This window comes from Cottoperca gobio, chromosome 21 (genome assembly GCF_900634415.1).
Source record: "Cottoperca gobio chromosome 21, fCotGob3.1, whole genome shotgun sequence".
NCBI lineage: Eukaryota > Metazoa > Chordata > Actinopteri > Perciformes > Bovichtidae > Cottoperca > Cottoperca gobio.
Window position 1 is genome coordinate 1,253,689 of NC_041375.1, and position 19,365 is coordinate 1,273,053.

Consider the following 19,365-nt stretch of genomic DNA (forward strand, 5'->3'; position numbering starts at 1 on the left):
ACCACATCCGCACCAGCGAAGAGGTGCACCACACTGCGGACCTGCAGGCTGTTGCTTTCCAAATAGTCTCACAGAGATATATGTCCTCTGCTATTTAATGCTTCACGCACATGTGGGCAGATTTTTAAGCCCTCTCACCTCCACGTTTTTCAGCGCTACCTCTCTGATTGGAGCTTCCTGTAAGACAAGCCGTTTGCCTTAGACCTCTGGGATGACCAACAGAGAGAGCACTGTGTGCCCCCGTGTCATAACAACATGTGTGTTTGTCTTTTCGTACCATTATTGCTTCTGCAGCAGGCTCATAATCTCTTCATCATGGCTGCAGGGATTTGCCGAGGATTAAAGTTTTCATACCAGCTGCTGGAATGTGTGTGTGCAGTGACACAGAGTTTGTATGAGGGATTCCTAATTTGGGGACTAAGGTGATAATGACAAAGGTTATTTATTTATGACCTCTGACCTTTGGGCTTCAACAGCCGTTCCTTCATGCACATATTTGTCAGCAATCACTCACACAAATCATGATATCTTATTTTCTTCTTGCTATATGACGGTCAACTTGGGATGGTTTGTCATTTTAAAACAGTGGAAGTTACATTTGTTTTATTATAATTGAAGAAAACATGGATGTGTTACTGAGGGTGTCTACCGGGCACAGGCACAGGGGCCCAAAGTGTCAGGGCCCTCCCTGGACTTTACCTACAAAATGTCACTCAAACGTACCGACCAGAAGGAGACTCAAAATGATTACAGAGTCACAAAATAAAAGATGCAAAAATAACTATAAAGTCTGTGTCTTGTTCTGGGGGAGGAGGCGGGGCCTTTTGCACGTCTGTGCCCCGGGACACTTTGTCTCATAATCAGTAGTGGGGTTTAAAATGCAGTGAAGCAGAAGAAAAGATCATGATGTCAATAAAAAAACAACAGTTCATCCTCTGGAAAACATGAATGTGCTCAGAAAATATCAGGGTAGTAAAATTATGACTTAACTTGTGGACAAAGTTGACCGTTGCTGCAGAAAGGCACCAATCCACCATGAAACATATCTCAAGGGGGGCAGAAGAAACTCTTCTGGAAACATGAATATCCATAACAGGGTGGAGATATATTATTATAGACCAAAGAGCTTGTTAAAAGTAGGCCTAGTTATTTAAGACTGACGAGTTACATTATACAAGTTTAAAAATAAATAACACATGATGAGCGCTTATTTTATATCCTTATATTTGTGAACTATTTGTCCCACGAATAGGGGATTTAGGATTTCCTCTCAAGGATTTAAACCTTAATGTTGGGAAATAAAATATACAGAAAAATACATACGGTGAATGAACGGTTAAAATTAATAAATAAAATGTGTTAAATCCAAATTATAAAAAGAAATAGAAACTTTTCACCGTAGTTAATTATTGTCCTCTGGCAACAGATTTACTAACCTCATCATTGCCTTTTCACCTCTTGAATTAAACTAATCAGATTGTGTGCAAATGTAACTGTTGATGGAAGGTAATTATATTTATTTATAGGTAAATACATAGTACCCGATTGTTTATTAAAAGACAGTGAACAAACTAAATGTAAATATTTAAACAAGGCCAGTAACGCTTGATAATTGGTATTTTAGATGCAGGTGATATATAACATTTAAACTATTTCACTTGATCCATTCTTTTCTATCATTAACTTCTTCTTTGTTATTTATTTTATTCCTCAGCCATTTGCGTCACTTGCTTTACTACGCAGTTTAAATTAACTTTAAATATGGTACAGTGTGTCACGGCTTCAATTCAATTTGTTCTCACTATTTAATAATCTATCATAGAGTGAAGGAAAGTGTTGAGACTGACGTTGATACAGCAGCGTCTGTATGTGTCGATCTTTAGTATATTTCCACCGCAGCTGGCCCTTTAAAAAAACACATCTTGGCATTGATTGTTGAAAAAAATGTGAATGAAATCCAGCCATTCATAAAAATAGGCTACTGCCGCGTTGTGATTGGCCGAACCAAACCTCGTACATAATTCATTAGCTCCGGCGACGCTATTGGCTACTTCACTTGACGGACAGGTTTGATCCACCAATCAGCGCAGGTCTCTGCGTGCCGCTCGAGCCCAGGGGAAAACCGACCGGGCCATTAACGAAAAGCTCAGTCAAGTTTTGTGAGTCGAAGGAGGAACATCGGTTTGTCAGTGCGCAGGCGATTACACGACTATCGACACGTTGTTTTTGTATTTGTGGATAATAATACCGCATTATTTCGATATAGAGGACGTCTATAAACACAGACAAGGTAAGCTGCAATATGTATTCCTGCTAAAACTTGCTTTTATGAAGCCGTGTTTTGGCTAGATTTTTTTTTCTAACGCTCTTTTACACTACACACGATTCAACGCCATCCCATTTAAAGACATTTACTTTGTCAACCGTTTTATATCGGATCGGATCTGTGTACATGTTTAGTTGTATGTCGTGTTTAAATCTAGCGTGTGTTTAATCGGCGCTCAGTTTATCTGCGGGGATGTTGGGCACGCGACTGTTTGTGATTTCTTTATTTATTTTATGAATGGACGGGCCGGTTTTTTCTTTCCTCTGTTTCCATACGGGTCGAGTTTCACTTCATTGAGAAAAACAAGGGAGGGATGGGTGGGGGAAGGGCGGGGAGAAGGAGGTGTAGAGGGGGGGGGCAGGCAGGCAGGGGGAGTCGATGATCTTCGTCCCCCAGCGGCGGCCCCCCAGCCTCGGCTGCACCGCAGAACTTCCACTGAAAATGATGTTATTTTGACATGTTGGCGCAGTGATGGGAGTTAGTGGGGGTTACGGAGTATCTGAGTTTGTGTGTTTACTTTTTCTTTCATACGGCGATGTGCGTGAAGCTGAAGTGGAAACTATAGAGCAGCTGTGGGGGAAACTTTGTCTCGTTGTTGGTGCGTTTACGGACATGTTCCTGGGTTTTAATCTAATTATAATCTAGTGGTTGGCTGTCGTATATCTTAAATAGATCATAACTGTAGTTTTTCTTCTTAATAAAGTAACTTTTTGCCTCTGATTGTAATATTCAAAGTCTTCAATCTTGCTGTTGAATTCTTCCCTCTTTAACTATTCAAATGAATGACTTCCTACTCTTTAGTAATGTGCTATAACCCTATGATCAACCGCTCCACATGGAGAAAAGTACAGTGGGTCCTAATGTTATAAGTGTAATGTGTAATTATTGCCCTGCAGCGATCCTGTATTCATCATCCATTAACAGGAGATGGAGTGAGTCATGTCACGGCTCAGGGACATCTGAGAGCACAGAGCAGATCTACTGGTTTAACCTTATTGTTTGAAGGGAAGTGGAGGTTTTCTTTAGGGGAGTGCAAGTGCTCCAAGTTGTAGCTCCAGTATTACCCCCAGCAGCAGCCTCTATCAGCTCTATTTCTATCCTTTTATATCTTTTTTGCATTGTAGTGCACGCCACAGACCATAGAATCACTCTTTTTAGGTCTTTTTCCTCCTCGTTTCCAAGCTGACTATAGTGGAAAGTAGTCCCACAGATGGCAGTGAGTGTTTCTTATATAAGTGTATTAAAAGCGCCGTGTGTTTACATCTCTCGCTCGGCATGGCCCGGTTCAAAGAGCTGTTTGTTGGTTAAATAACGGGCTGGAAGAAGATGGTGGAGGACCAGGTGTGCTGCTATATAGACACATAACACAATAATGAAGCACAGTTTGGCCTCTAAAATGACAATATAGGTGAATCACAACACACAAATGATATCTACAGTCGAAGCTGTGAATCTTTCAGTCTCTTATTTGATGATCCAGAACATCGAGCAGCTGACTCCAGATCTGCTCCAGTCCGCTGTGCTCTGATACAGACATGTGGAAAATGCTGGCAGAGCACAGGGAGTTTTTATATTTGACAAATGTTTATCAACTTATTGCAATAATGTCAACGTACAAAGATGTAAAATAACATTTATTAATTCTAAACGTGCACAGATAAACTATTTTTACTAAAGGTTTGAGTATTTCTCAGTGACTTCCACAATAAAAATAAATGAAAATGTTTCCATAAATAAAATTCAGAAACTTAAATTTGCTGCGTTTTTATATTTAAAAAAAATCAGAAATGAATTCTACACAAAATAAAATCAAAACCTTTAAATTGTGTGATTTAAAATAAATAATAATAATTTTTAAAAAGCAATATTTAGCTTCTTTTGCAGCGGAAAATAACATTTTTGGAAGTTAATCGATTCACAAACGTACATTCTTACAACAGAGCAGTTTTGTGACTCCTTGCTTGTGTTATCTTGTGTTTTCCAGTGACCCACAAAGTGACCCGGGCGCTGTCGCTTTAAAGCGAACACCTCCCCCTCCCCCCAAATATTGAACCCCCCCCCCCCCCCTCTCCCTCCCCCAAATCAACCAGATAACATGGACGGATTCTATGACCAGCAAGTCCCATTTATGGTCCCACCCAGTGTAAGTGGACACATGCCAGCCTCACACATCATCTGCAGGTTGTGGATGGACCTCCTGGTGGTCACCACAGCTCACTGTACATTTAATATACACTTCCACCTGCACGGTGTTTGTGATGCTCTGACAGTTCTTCATCTTCTCGTCCCAACAGCACAAGTCTCACGTGGAGGAAGCGTCTCACAGCAGGCCTCTGAGCGACAGGAAAAGGAAGTTTGTGGACACAGAGCTCGCCCAGGACACAGAAGGTAACGCTTCTCAGTGCATATATATATATATATATATATATATCTACTATCTACTAAAGTATTTTACAGTAAAACATTTCTGATTCCAGCTCCTTAAATGTGAATATTCTATAGTTTCTTTACTCCTCTGACATTAAACAACCAATCGATTAATCGACAGTGAGAATAATCTTTAATCTGCAGCCATAGCAACAACTACATGTCATTAACATGTCATTACTCTCTTTATCTTCTTTATTCTCAGAACTCTTCCAAGACCTCAGTCAGCTGCAGGAGATCTGGATCGCAGAAGGTGAGTTCTGTTCGTTTTATTATTAGTTATTGTTTTATACATTTCAATCTCCTCTATCGAGTAATCCAGTGGGATTATTTAGTTTGTGTTTCACTGAGGACACGTTTCTTACCTGTGTTCTAAATGGTGAACAGGATGAAGGTGTTGAGATTAAAGATTACCTCCATGAGAGTGTGACATTGTTTTTGAGTGTGTTAGCGATTGATGCAAGAAGAGCGAAGTCCAGAGAAGCTGCTGACCAACCAACGCCACGTTTGTTTTTCTGTTGCATTCTTTCTCTTTTTTTTAATAAGCCAGTTTCCAGAAGATCATGTTGTTTGTTTTCACCTTTTCTGGGCACGTAAACGACGTTGGCTGTAGTTTGAGTCTCACATGTTCGACCTTCTCCTTCGCTCCACAGCCCAGGTGCCCGATGACGAACAGTTTGTCCCAGATTTCCAGTCGGAGAGCTGTGAGTACCCAATTCTTATTCTTCGTGTGTGTGTGTGTGTGTGTGTGTGTGTGTGTGTGTGTGTGTGTGTGTGTGTGTGTGTGTGTGTGAGAGAGCTCAGCCTGGTTCTTGTCTGATTTTTGGCAAAGATTCAAACTTCAGAGGCAAATCGAGCTAAAAAAAAAACTATTTCCGCAGCGCTGCATCAGAAACCTCCCCCACATTGGGTACTTGTACTCAAAGTGCTGTCCCCGACCAGGCGCCCAGGTCACCTCTCTTTTATCGAAATTTCTTCGTCAGGCCGAGAACAAACACACAATTCTTCGTCTTCAAAACACAGCTCTGGGAAAGGCTGCTCCCTCTCCTCCCCCCCTCTCCTCCATTTTGAGTTTAATCAGCCGATTGGCATGGGGCATCACATGAGCCAAGCTCCTAATCTGATTTCACACTTTCCCGCACTCAGGCCCTGCTGCTGCAGTGGGCTAGATTCCAGAGGATAGGGCAGCTTCAGAGCGCCACACAACTCGCACCCCCAAAACCTGGCGGCACAGCGTCAGGCTGCAGCTCAGGGATGTGTTTGAATTCTGCCCAATGGCGCATTTTATCCCCCCCACCTCCTCCGTCTTTCTGAGTGCATGTGCATCTGATGCGTAGGAGGAGACAGGGTGTGGTTGCTGCCGTTTTACAAGCTTGGTTAATGTGGCAGGACGAGCTGCAAACTGACCGCCGGCCTCGAGCGCTGCAACAGATTATTGAGGTTGATGCATTGACATGCTTGATATGTGTTTTTATAGTGTGTGTGTGTGTGTGTGTGTGTGTGTGTGTGTGTGTGTGTGTGTGTGTGTGTGAGTGTGTGTGAGAGAGAGAGAGAGAGAGAGAGAGTTTGGCACTTGCCTCAGTCAGCAGGACATCACATGGGGTGAAGCGTTGTTTCACTGACCCCAGTTGAACTGTGTAAAAGTTTTATCGTTTACTTTGTTTGTCCCAGTTTCTCAAAGTGATTTCTTTTTGTTTGTCCAAAACCCAAAGATATTGACTTTAATCAGATATAAAACAACAGATATAAAACAACAGGAGTATGTGAGAGGCTGAACACAACAACTTTCTGCAAGAGAAATATCCTTTAACGATGAATCTGTTGCAGGACAGTGACCGGCTGCCCGTCCCACCAGAGTAAGAAAAGATGCCTAATCTCCTCATTACTTACTTTTCTCTCAGTGTGAGGAGTCATTAGGTTTCACAGCGCACACAGCGGCGCTCGCATGCCCCCCCCCCCCCCCCCCCCACGCTCCTCTGTGCCAATGGATCCAGTTTCTGCCTGGCTATTATGTGGCGCTCCGGAAACTGCAGCCGATACGCAGAAAGCTGCAGCTACTGTCTAATGGTTACAGCGCGGGAGAAGAAAATCATTCACCGCCATTAGATTACAGCCACACTGATTCATGGGCATTGGTATTGGCGTGCCCTAATGGGAGTCAGACGAGGAGTTTGATAGCTTTTGTGTGTGTAGTGCAGTTAGTATCGCGCTACCTAGCAGCGGTGGATGGATGGATGGATGTTTTCAGAGCCCTGAGTCGGCCGTCATTAGGGCGGATGATAAATTGTTTGTGTGTGTGTGTGTCAGTGTGTGTCAGTCGAGGGAATACACAGACGTCGTCCATACGTCCATTTATCCATCAACTCCAAATGTGGTTAAGATAACTGCTGCACTTCTGTTTATGGCTTCAATTAGGTGAAATCTGGAGTTTATCTCATGCACTCAATTCCTTGTCTCCTCTTGTCTCCTCGTCTCCTCTCGTCTCCTCGTCTCCTCTCGTCTCCTCCCGTCTCCTCTTGTCTCCTCGTCCAGTGATGTTTCATGGCCCGCCACCGGCCAAGATCAAGCGAGAGCTGACTCCCTCCAAAGAGTTTTCTCCCTGTCGCCAGGACAGGAGTCCCATGCCCTACGGAGAGAAGTGCCTTTACAGCTACAGGTATGTCGTGCGCTGCCCCCCGTGTCTGCGAGGATGGGTTTTAAAGTTCTTTAACGAGGCTCGTGGCGGTTTGGGACGGGCCTTTATGATCCTTCGCGGCCTCTTCGATCCTCGACTGCAGGATTTTTAAATGCAAACAAAATCCCACAATATCTGCAGCAACGACGCAACCGAACACTGAAGTTCCTCAAACTATACGAGCTTTAAAGCTTTAGCTCGCTGCTCTTTTAGTTTATATTATTATATGTGAATGTTTTTATTCTTCACTTTGAACTCCTGCTGTGTGAACGCTGCTTAATAAATAAAGTTTCTTATTATTAATTGTATTACTCCTGCCCTGAGCGTGACCTCTGCACAGCGTGATGATGACATCGTCTCTTCCTCCACAGTGCCTGTGACGGGAAGCCCTCTCCCGGGTTCAAGCCATTAACCCCCCCCTCAACACCGGTCTCTCCTTGCGGCCCCGCCAGCGAGCACACCCCCTCTCCTCACCCCCACGTAGCCAATCCGACGGCAGGGCCACGTCCAGTGCACGTACAGCAGCCGATATCGGCGAGCGCGGGCTCCCCCCACCAGCAAGCGCTCCCCGGCCACGGCCACAGCCCGCCCTTCGCCGTGCCCTGTGCACCCATCAACCAGGATGCCAACAACTTCTCACCTGAGCACAGGTGAGCACTCAGAGTGGAACCTCTTAATCCAGTTCATTCCTCTTAAGCTCCGTTCCCCCTGGACAGGAAGCCCACTTACATCTGACTTCTGACTTCAGGGGGGGCGTTGTGACTGCAGCAGGGTGTTAATCAGCGGGATGCTATGAGACGCACGTTGAAGTGAAAAAAAAAATATATATATATATATATATATATATATGTATATGTATATATATATATATATATATATATAAAAACACACATTTTAAACTCTTCAGAACCGTCTTTGTTAGTTTGTCTCAGCATCTCTGGTTGAGTGTAAACAAAAGAAGTGATGACATGTTCATGCGACACCCCAGAACTCTTGTCTCCTGAGTTCCCTATCGTTAGCGTGTTCCCTATCGTTAGCGTGTTCCCTATCGTTAGCGTGTTCCCTATCGTTAGCGTGTTCCCTATCGTTAGCGTGTTCCCCACGTTTACGTGCTAATTTGGTGCATTACTGTTTAATTTAGTGTCTTTGCGAGCTGCGTTTCTGAAAAGAGACCTCATCTGCTTGTCTCGCCTCTTTCCCCTCCGTCTTTTAGGTTCCAGCGGCAGATGTCGGAGCCATGTCTACCGTTTCCCCCATCAGAGAGTCAAGGGCGCCCGCAGTTCTTGCCGCAGCCTCCCAGCAGCAGCAGCAGTCTGCCGCGTGACGGCCGGCCGCCGTATCACCGGCAGATGTCAGAGCCGCTGGTAGCTGTGCCCCCGCAGGGTTTCAAGCAAGAGCTCATCGACCCACGATACACAGAGCAGGGCGTCCCCACCATGGGGCCCCCCGGCGTGCCCCCGGGCCCTCCGCGCCAGGCTGCTTTCCACCCCATGGCCATCAAGCAGGAGCCTCGTGACTACTGCTTTGATTCTGGTGAGTAGAGCAGAGCGGTTGTTGTCCCCGTGGAGCCTCCTGCACATCTCTCGCTTGCTGTGTGAGAGTAGAGCGGGCGGAGGGCGAGGAATGTGCCTTGCCGTGTTTGTTCTGGGCACTAACGCACGCCTGTGAGTTTTAGCATGCAGCAGAGGCCGGGGCGCTCAGTTCTCACACACACTCCCCTTAAGGCCTAATCTGCGTCGCTCCTCCAGAGTCATGGCAGTGAAGCACAAGTGGGACTTTTATCTCAGCCTAAGCCTCCAAGGGCAAAAAGTAAATGGGTCATCCAGCCAGGTGCAGAGGACCTCTTCACTGAGCCTACCTGGAATAGATCTAGGCCAGTGCCCTCAGAGGACTTAGTGACCTGCAGCCAGTCCGTCGTCAGAGCCTTGAAATCATCACTTGCTTTGACAGAATACATAAAGAGGCCAAGCGGTGCCGGTCGTCTCCTCTCAGTCACAGCAGAGACGCTGTTTACTCGCTGGGTTTAAATCAAACAAGCCGCCTTGTTTGATCCGAACGCCCACACACACCCAGCTGTTGTCTCTACATCCTTTTTTTCCTGAAACTCTGCAAGTTTTAATCTTTTCTCACTCGCGCTCGTATATCCTCTCATTCCTTCTCCCGGCAGGCCGGTCCGTGACGTAACAACAAATCCTCTTAGCTTCTTATGGCCTTTTAAATACCCACGTCACAGAAGGGTTCGCCAACGTGGAACATGTTGACACCAGGGCTGCGTATGGAGATACAGGAGTTACAGTTGAGTTTGTTGGTGGTGGTATAAAGAACCATAACGCATCAACTCTGAGTGAAAGAAGTTGTTTCTGCATCAGAACAGTGGGATCTGCTGTCTGCAAACACATCTTAGCAGGAGAACTATCACACATTTAATCCAGTGCTGCAGGACGTCCACACAGCAGCACAAAACACTGAAGCGTATCACTCTTTGCTCAGTTTAAAAGCGTTTCTCTTGCGAACGTAAGATTTAACGTGATGCTTCTGATTCTCTGTGGAGAGACTGAGCTTTACACATCGATGAGTCGACTAAGTCTTCAGTCGACGACAGCCCTCATTATCATTTGAATCCATGCATCGCATCGCATCGCACAGAAGACGCGTCTCTTCTTATCCCTCTCGTCTCTCCTGCTTGAGAAGACTTGGCAATAACAATTACTTCCTGCAGACTCTTTCCTTAAGTGAGGACAAGAGGAGACGGAGACTTAAGGAAACACTTGCTCAAGATTGATGTCTGGTTGTCTTATCAGCAGACAGGAAGCAGAGTAATAGATGGGGAGGGGGGTACGCACTGCAGAGACTGCAAACGGAAGACAGGCCTTGACCCCCTCGGGGGGGAGGACTGGTGTAACTCGATTGTCATTGAGATTTAATACAGCAACCGTGCTGCTAATCTTATTTAAAGGCTTGGTGGACATGCGGGGGATGTTGTGTGCTGTGCAGTGTACTACAGTGATCTGGGCTTTAGTGTGTGTGTGTGTGTGTGTGTGTGTGTGTGTGTGTGTGTGTGTGTGTGTGTGTGTGTGTGTGTGTGTGTGTGTGTGTGTGTGTGTGTGTGTGTGTGTGTGTGTGTGTGTGTGTGTGTGTGTGTGTGTGTGTGTGTGTGTGTGTGTGTGTGTGTGTGTGTGTGCCCAGCTGTTGGAGCTGCAGCTGGTCATTGGTCGGCCAGAGAAGCAGCCACTATGCACGGGACTGTGTTAAAGTTTTATGTCTTGATGATCCAGAGAATCATCGAGACGTGTTTAAGACTCTTACAGTGGCACTAAAACAACTTTCATTTCTTATGAAGAAACAAACGTTTGTACTGCGTCACAGGACAGTGAGAACAAATGATCTTAAATAAAGCGATAATAACTCATAAGGTCTCGCTGCGTAAACGGAGAATGGGTGTAAATAAGAGCAGCAGTGACGGGATAATTACTGTATTGTTTCAGTCTGTCTGGAGGCTTTGAGCAGAGCACATTAATTGTGTGTTTTGTACGTTAATTAATTACAATACTTTAAATATATATATATATATATTCTCGTCAGCGCGCCACATAGCATCCCCAGCAGCCACCGTGTGTTGTGACCTTTGTATTCCCATGCTGTGTATTTATAAATGTGACTTAACACACCGATGCACTGAACGTCTCCTCTATCGGAGCAAACGGCAGATAAGTATCAAAGCGGTGTCTCTTTGTGCACGGTGGCAGAGATCCAAATACATCCGTCAGCTGCGAGGTGGACTTTGATGCATTGCACATTTGATATGACAGCGAGGACGTCTCTGGTCTATATTTACACTTCCATCTTCTTTTGTTCACAGAAGTGCCCAACTGTCAGTCATCGTTTGGGAGAGCGGGGAGCTTCTACCAAAATAACCACGAGAGTAAGTTCAGATTATTGTCTGCTTTCGTCTTTTTATGTCTCAGAATTATTCAATTAGTGAAGCCCGTCGTCCGTGACCCTGAACACACACGCGCACACACACAGCTGGGTGAGAGAATAGCTGGTCAGCAGCGTTTGAATGACAGCTCAAGGGGGAAGTGAATCTATCAATGAATGGTGTGTAGCTGCTCCACACACGCACTACATTTCTCAGCAGTTGGCACAATGCAAGCTCCCGCTGTTGGGACGCTGCCCGGCTCTGTTGCTTTGCATGCAGTTTGGGTCTCTGGGTTGAATGTGGTCAGAGGCCTTTTCATGTCACAGCTGAACACCCGTTTCCCACGCTCGCGCTGCTCTCCCACCTTCATCCCATTTATGTTGCATTTCTTTTCATTTTTGTCAATTGCAGGCTTCTCCTTCGACAGAGATCCTCAGCTGTACTTCGACGACACCTGTGTGGTCCCCGAGAGATTAGAAGGTAAGAATTCAACTAGAATAGCAGACCTTGTCTCCCGAGTTAGGAAGTCGCTCGCCCGACGTCGGTGCGAGCTTGAAGTCTTAATGTGGAGATGAAGTTGTATTTTGTTGCTCAGAGTGTTTCCAAGTAGTTGTTCCAACTTGAGGGCCGTTCACGTGAATATTCCCAGTCGGAAGCTCATTTTTCCGATTATTCCTACACCCCATGAATGCAGCACAGATGCTGGCAATGGAAGGTGTGATGAAACTTGAGCCAGTAGACTTTTGTTACCCGGCTGACGGAGCACAGACCTTCTGTGTATAAACCTGCAGCAGGGTACTGTTGGTCCACGTTGGTGTTCTGTGTCCAGTCCGTTTGGCTCACGGTGCATAATGAACAGCGAGTCCACTTCAGTCACCATCTGGCAGGAATGTCTCACCACACTGTGGTGGTGGAGTACACTCACTGACACTTTGTCTCCCTCTCTTCCTCTCGCAGGTAAAGTGAAACAGGAGCCCTCTGTGTATCGTGACGGCCCTCCCTACCAGCGCCGGGGCTCCCTGCAGCTCTGGCAGTTCCTGGTCACATTACTGGACGACCCCGTCAACGGACACTTCATAGCCTGGACCGGTCGCGGCATGGAGTTCAAACTCATTGAGCCCGAGGAGGTCGGTCCCCGCCGTCCACACGGCTGCACTCGCGTCTTCTGTCCCGTCCCGACAGCTTGTAGTAACGTCTCTGTGGTTCCTCAGGTGGCTCGTCGCTGGGGCATCCAGAAGAACAGACCGGCCATGAACTACGACAAGCTGAGCCGCTCGCTGCGCTACTACTACGAGAAGGGCATCATGCAGAAGGTAAAGGCACGTTCACCCCTTTTCCGTTCTCTCCCGTCACCCTCTTCCCTCGGCGACTTCGTGCTGCATGGGGGGGGGGGGCCAACATAGTCGAGGTGGTGTATTTGATTACAACCATGGGGGGGGGGGGCTCTGAGGCAGTAATGCTGAAACTAAGTGGAAACTAGAAAAATCTAATCAAAAAGTCGAAACTAAAATACAATAAAAACAATTAAAGCTCTAAGTTATTATTATTATTATTATTATTATTATCATTATTATTATTATTATTATTATTACTATTATTATTATTACCATTATTATTATTATTATTATTATTATTATTATTATTATAATAAGCTTGTTGTGAGTGAACATCTCTTCTATTAAACAGAAGATATATATATGTGTATTAAACTCTTAATTTTAAGGGTTTGCAGACTCAAAGAAGAAACTTTTCACTGGTCTTAAGTTGATTCTCAACAAGTGGAGGGCGTCTCGGTCTTAGAATCCGACGGTACCGATCAGCCTGTACAGGACATGACACATTTATAAATCTGATGTTCTGCGTGCATCAAGTTTTAATCTGCGTGTTTCGTATGTGACCTAATGAGACTTTTGTCTCGTCTCTCAGGTGGCCGGTGAGAGGTACGTGTACAAGTTTGTGTGCGACCCCGAGGCTCTCTTCTCCATGGCCTTCCCCGACAACCAGAGGCCCAACCTGAAGGTGGACCCGGACAGCCTGCCGGGGCTGGACGAGGACACGGTGCCCCTCACGCACTACGAGGACGCGGCTCCCTACCTGCTGGACGCCGGGGAGCAGTGTGTGGCAGGCTTGCCCTTCCCAGACGGCTACGGCTACTAACGGGCAGCGGGAGGTCCTGACGCACAAAACACACATGTACACGCAAACACTCCCGACGTCTCTCGACAAAGAAAGATCCAACGCTGGAATTGCTGAGTCGCTTGGAAGGAAAACCCCGGCTCTCCGCTCCTTCATGGTTTCCTCTCCCGCTCCCTGGAAAACCTTCATAAAACTCAAAAGCTCCCAAGCTGAGAAGGAACGAGGGGAACGCTCTTCTTCTGCGCCCTTTTTATATGCGACACAGAGAGAGGTTGTAAAACCAGGGTGAACTGCACTGCTGTTGCTATGGAGACCAAACAAAAGCGAGGCCACGCGGCGCCATCTTTAAAAAAAAAAAAAAGAACTGACGACCTGAAGAAACTTTGTACAAGACAAGAGTTTGTGGCAATCTGCTTTTCTTAAAAACAATCGAGTAACAGTAAAAATAATTAATAATAATAATAATAATGAGATATTCTAAATGCAGCACTATTCTATCGTTGCCTTTTTTGGGCCCCCCCTCCCCATTTTCATGTCGCCACATCTGAACTACAAGATCCGTGAAAGGGCTTTAATTTGCAAAAGACGGATTGACAAAAACATACCACATTCTAACCCCCCAGTTTGTTTTGTGTAGATAGAAATACTTTAGTGTTTGGAACAGCTGTTCTGTAGAGACCCCCACCTCTCAGGTTTCTGGGGCGTTGCTGTATTTCAGGCTAGTTGGTCGGGCTGCTCTGGTGTAAATGTTCTTTAATGGTTCTGCCCGTGTAACAGATTGTATCTGCTTCCCTTTAGAGACGCCCCCCCCCGCGCGGTGGAGCCCACAGTCTATACAGTACACTCCTCATGTCGCATCACTGCTGGGTCCTTTTTATGGCTCCACGCTTTCGAGCTGATTAGCACTCCATCTCCTCCATTTCAAAAGGGATGCATAACACAAGTACATATTCCCAGAGGCGCTGATCATTCATAATATTAAGTATGATAAATGGTCACGTTGCTCCTTGTTTTGTTTTGTTTTTGTATTTCTGTCTGGGTGCTTAATGTTTTCCTTGGCAGTGTACTCGTTACTCTGATGCACCAGTATGGCAGGAGCATCAGGATGTTGCATGCAAACAAAAAAGAAGCGTTGAAGGGGCGGCGTTCTTCTTTAGGACGCCGCTCTGCCAGTCACACGTGGTCAACAGGAGACGTTCTCTCTGCATGGTGTAATCAGTCGACACTGTGTCCTCTAACATATCGCTTTCCTGTCTTTGGACAAAGAAGATATTTGTGATATTCTCTGCATTTATTTTTTTTGTGTGTGTGTGTTCATTCTCTATGTTTCTGAATATGGGGGGAGGGCGAAGACAAACGTATATAAAGTATATATTTTTGCTATAAGGCTGCATTTGTTTTGATTTTAATGTATAAGCTGTATAGTTCTGGCTCTAATAGACATGTACCTTTCTAAAAAAACAGACAAAAAAAATCCTTTACGATGCTACTTCTGCAGACTGTTTCTTTAAGAGGCCTGACGGTTGGAGAACGTGTGTGTGTGTGTGTGTGTGTGTGTGTGTGTGTGTGTGTGTGTGTGTGTGTGTGTGTGTGTGTGTGTGTGTGTGTGTGTGTGTGTGTGTGTGTGTGTGTGTGTGTGTGTGTGTGTGTGTGTGTGTGTGTGTGTGTGTGGTTCCACCAAAGGCCACGGTGAAGACACACACATTATATCATGGGATCCACCCCGGGCACAGGGATTGTCTGCACTTTGTATAGGCTTCAATCCCCTCCCCTCACAATGTGTTTCTTACACTGCTGAGTTTATGATAATCTGTACTGGGTACAATAAACGGTCCTTTATGCTTCATTGCCTGCAGCCCTGGTGTGTTTCATCATTGACCCCCCCCCCCCCCAGTCAGCTGACTGGCTGCTGTGGTCTGGCAGTCACTGCTTGACCTGGCTGATTTCTAAATCACATGCTCCTCTACATTTCTGGGTAAATGATTTCTCTCCTTCAGTCTGCTGATCTGTGTACGAGGAGAACACTCCCACGTCCGTCTCTTAACACCCATTAGTGCTTAAGCTCATTAAAGTGAGCGTTTGTACAATCGATTATTATTTTAATCCTCATGACCATGTTTAGTTTACAGTGAGGTTAGCGTTACTCGCAGGTTGATCCTTAAATCATTGAGTTCATTAATATAAACATAAGACTTTAGTTGGTATTAAAATGTCTTTAATCAATCTTTTAGGCTTAGTTTTGTTTCTAAAATGATATAATAAAGTAAATAACTGGTAACATCTATTTAAAAAATAAGTGAATGAATTACTAAATGCCTCTTGAATCAATGTCACGCAGATCTGGAGTCTTATTGTGGGGACTTTGTGGGTAGTTTAATGCAGAGTGGCATTAAAACGTCTTAAATCTCTTTGAGTTCTTACAGCAGAAACCACTGTTCATCGTGGGGTCCAAGTAATAAACAATTGACATAAATAAAAAGATATGCATAATTAAATCCTAGATCTGGTAAAACAAGTACAGAACAGTGCTACTCGTGTTCAGTTAAACATTATCTGGTGTTCGGTCAACACGTGCCGCAGCGTCCGAGAACAAGAACACATTTATTGCCCATTTTAATATTTCTGGATTAGTTGCACATTAACGTTCTGGTGATTCATCGGTAAATAATTCACCGTTTGGTGTCAAACCTGCAGCTTCAAAAGTAAAAGACTTGTGTGGAATTATTCACGAGTTTCGACTTCACTGAGTATCGTAAATATTAAAATATTCAATACATGAACCCCTGTACAATGAATAGTAAATAGACTCATGTGGGACCAAATACATCCTTTTGAGGTGGTTACTACAGTAAAGTTATACATTTACTTAACTAAAGCTGTTTAGAAAAAGTGAAATGATCAAATTGTACACGAAATTATAACAAATATAATGTAAAAAAGTCACATTTCAGCAAGAAAATGCCACTAAATTGAGTTTATTTCAAAAAGTATTCTTACTAAACAACTAAATCAATCTTCAAATTGCAACGTTTTTAAACAGTATGAACAACATGAACTGGTTTTAACAAATATATATATTATTTTCCTCTTATATGCTTTGTATTTTCAATAGTTAACGTCAAAAGAAGGAATAACTATGCAAATATGAACGTACCAGCAAACTACTGCAACATGTCGTTAAACTACTGGTTTAATTATGCAACATGAATACATTTACATTAAAAAGAAGATTATCTCTACATTACCAACCAGAACATTCAAATGCTCTCACATGTTAATTGTTGATGATAAAAAAGAGTAATATTCTATAATAATAATATTTATATAACAGGAAAAGGAGCCATTCTGAAGGTTTCATATAACATTTTGAATTCAGGATTTTTCATGAGACTTTAATGTTTAAGACTTTTAAGTTTAAATATTTTGCCTAACCTACTAAAATCTTCTGTCCATGACTTCCAGACTTCTTTGCTTGTGTATCTGAAACCTGCTTGTTTTTGTAATGTATTAATATTCAGTGTATAAGTACACTCCTTTGACCTAACGTTATTTTATTATTGTTAATTGTGTCCGTGCGGTGTGGAGTGGAGGGAGAGCCCCTGTGTGTGTGTGTTCTTATGTCCTTGTTGTTTTGTGTTGCTGAATTATTTAATTTATTATTATTTGTATCTATGTGCCTAAATGTTTTCCATATTTTGTGCCCGAGGACCTCTTGTGCATCTCAAAGACGATCAAACATTTCATGATGTGGAGAAGTGGTCCGTGTCTCTGAGCTTATGCTTCACGAGTCTGTGTTTATGTAAATCTGACACACTTACATGATGGACTCAAGTGCTCGCGTTAATTTATAAACAAGGGGTTGCTCCTCTGATTCAATCTTGAAATAAATAAACATGTTATGACCCACCTGATCATATATTTTGCTTGTAAAATCTTATTCTAAAGATGTGAAATGAATACAGTGGAGTGGAGTGAACAGCACACGTGGTGAGTATGAAGTAAATCATTGTGTGAACACTAGCTGAGGCGGTTTGATGTTTCTCAACTATCTTGTGATGTTTGTTTCGTTTTCACAACTCATTGGAGATGTTTCCAACATTTGAAGAGCTTCCCTGAGGCGCTTGTAGTCCTTTCTTTCTTTTTTACAGTGTCTGCCTTGTAGTGTGACTGTGTTGTTGAATGTGTCTCGAGCTGAAATGTGTAGCATGATGAAATATATGAAGCTTTACACTCGGGCTTTGTTTTGATGGCCGGCAGCACTCTGGCTGGTGTTGAGTCAGAGCCTTATCAGACCACAGAGTGTAAAATCCACCGAGCTCTCCAGTAACACAGCCTGGCAGGCAACTTTCTATTGATTCAGAGAGCGAAGTGCTTTTGAATGCTATGCAAGGCCTTTTAGTGCACTCATGGGAGGGGCCCGGCCCTCATAGTGTGTGTATGTGTGCATAACAGATGTTTTTATTTTTTTAAATAAACTTAAATGCACAATATGTTATTTTCTGCCACTCTCTATCAAAACAATAACAAAAGATGGAGTTTGGTGGCATCATGAGGTAGTGGATCATGGGAGTTGGTCATTGCAGTAAGCTTCTCCTGGTTAACATTAGTTATTATTAGTAATATTATTATTAGTTTATACTGGGAGCCGAATTATCCACAGAGGTATCCTCCTCTCCAAAACAACTGGACCCGTTGAGTAAAGCTGGTAAAAACACAAAATAAAACAGTTTCACGTTAAAAATCAGTGTTTCCCTGTTTAACACAGGACAAAGGCTAACGTTTTCTCAGCTTGTTTTTCTGATAACTTAAGAGCCCGTCCTTCAGAGTTGTTTTACCGGGAGCCGAATTATCCATAGAGTTCTCATCCTCTCCGAAACAAACGGACCCGGTGATTAAAGCCGATTAAAAACACAAAATAAAGCAATTTCGCGTTAAATCATGTGTTTTCTCGGTGTACACAGGAAGGAGGAGCTACGAGCTAAAGGCTAACATTTCCTCCGCTTGTTTCTCTGATAACTTAAGATCCAGACGTCCGATGACTAAAATCATACGGTTAAAATATAGAGATAAAAATGACTAAGATCTAGAAAGTGTATCGCAAATATGTAGCTTAAAACTGGATAAAAAGTCCATTTATGACAGCTTCTGGTGAGCAACGATAACGCATGCGCAAACGGCCAAATGAACAACAGATTTATTTAGGTCTGAAAATTGTTGGAAACATTTGGGATAATGTCAATATACTCAACAACTCAACAAAACTTAAACATAATTCTAGTTCATTTAGACATTTTTATGTGGAATTGTTACTTATTAAAGCTTTAGCTTCTCGCTGCTCTTTGTGTTTTCTGTTATTCTTTAAAAGCAGTTAGATTGACTATGAATAGTGGAGATATTGTCCATCATGTTAGTTTATATCAACATTGTGGGAGAAATTCAAGCAGTTTATGTCCCTATAATCCACTGTTTCTACAAAACCATTCGTCTGTGTTTCTCCTTTTTATTTATTGAGCAGTGCCAGAGTGATAAACAACAGTAACGATGCATATTATTGTAGTAATTGTAATATGAATGTTCACACCTTAGCTGTTGATTCTCAAAGAGACGTCCACAGTCCTCTCGTCACATTGAGATGGAACAATGCATCACTGTCACATACACACCTTGTCCAGTATCTTTGAGCAAAGAAGTTCATTTGTGAAATTGGAAACAGTAGTTTCAGAAAAGTATTTGAACTATAGTCCATTTTCTAGCTTGTTCGATTGAAGGTTTGCTTACTAGCTTCATCCAGAGTAATTGGACTTGGCATTTCTTTTGTCATTCTTATTTAACAAGAGTCTAGCGGTACTTTGAGCTACATGCTAAAGTTGTTAGCATGCTAAC

General features: G+C 43.7%; 1 protein-coding gene across 2 annotated transcripts; it reads left to right on the top strand.

Moving 5' to 3' along the window:
* The first annotated feature begins 2,097 nt into the window (after positions 1-2,097).
* On the top strand, positions 2,098-15,328 carry etv5a (ETS variant transcription factor 5a). 2 transcript variants are annotated; one of them, XM_029459460.1, is made up of 13 exons: positions 2,098-2,290; positions 4,311-4,469; positions 4,621-4,714; positions 4,959-5,006; positions 5,407-5,457; positions 7,286-7,409; positions 7,799-8,077; positions 8,641-8,960; positions 11,287-11,349; positions 11,758-11,826; positions 12,304-12,473; positions 12,558-12,665; positions 13,273-15,328. In XM_029459460.1, exons 2-13 carry the CDS (start codon positions 4,422-4,424, stop codon positions 13,501-13,503), a joined length of 1,605 nt encoding a protein of 534 aa, XP_029315320.1. In that variant the 5' UTR covers positions 2,098-2,290; positions 4,311-4,421; the 3' UTR covers positions 13,504-15,328. The 2 variants fall into 2 exon arrangements, with proteins under 2 accessions (XP_029315320.1, XP_029315321.1); XM_029459461.1 differs by having other exon boundaries at positions 2,099-2,290; positions 12,558-12,659.
* Positions 15,329-19,365: the final 4,037 nt, after the last annotated feature.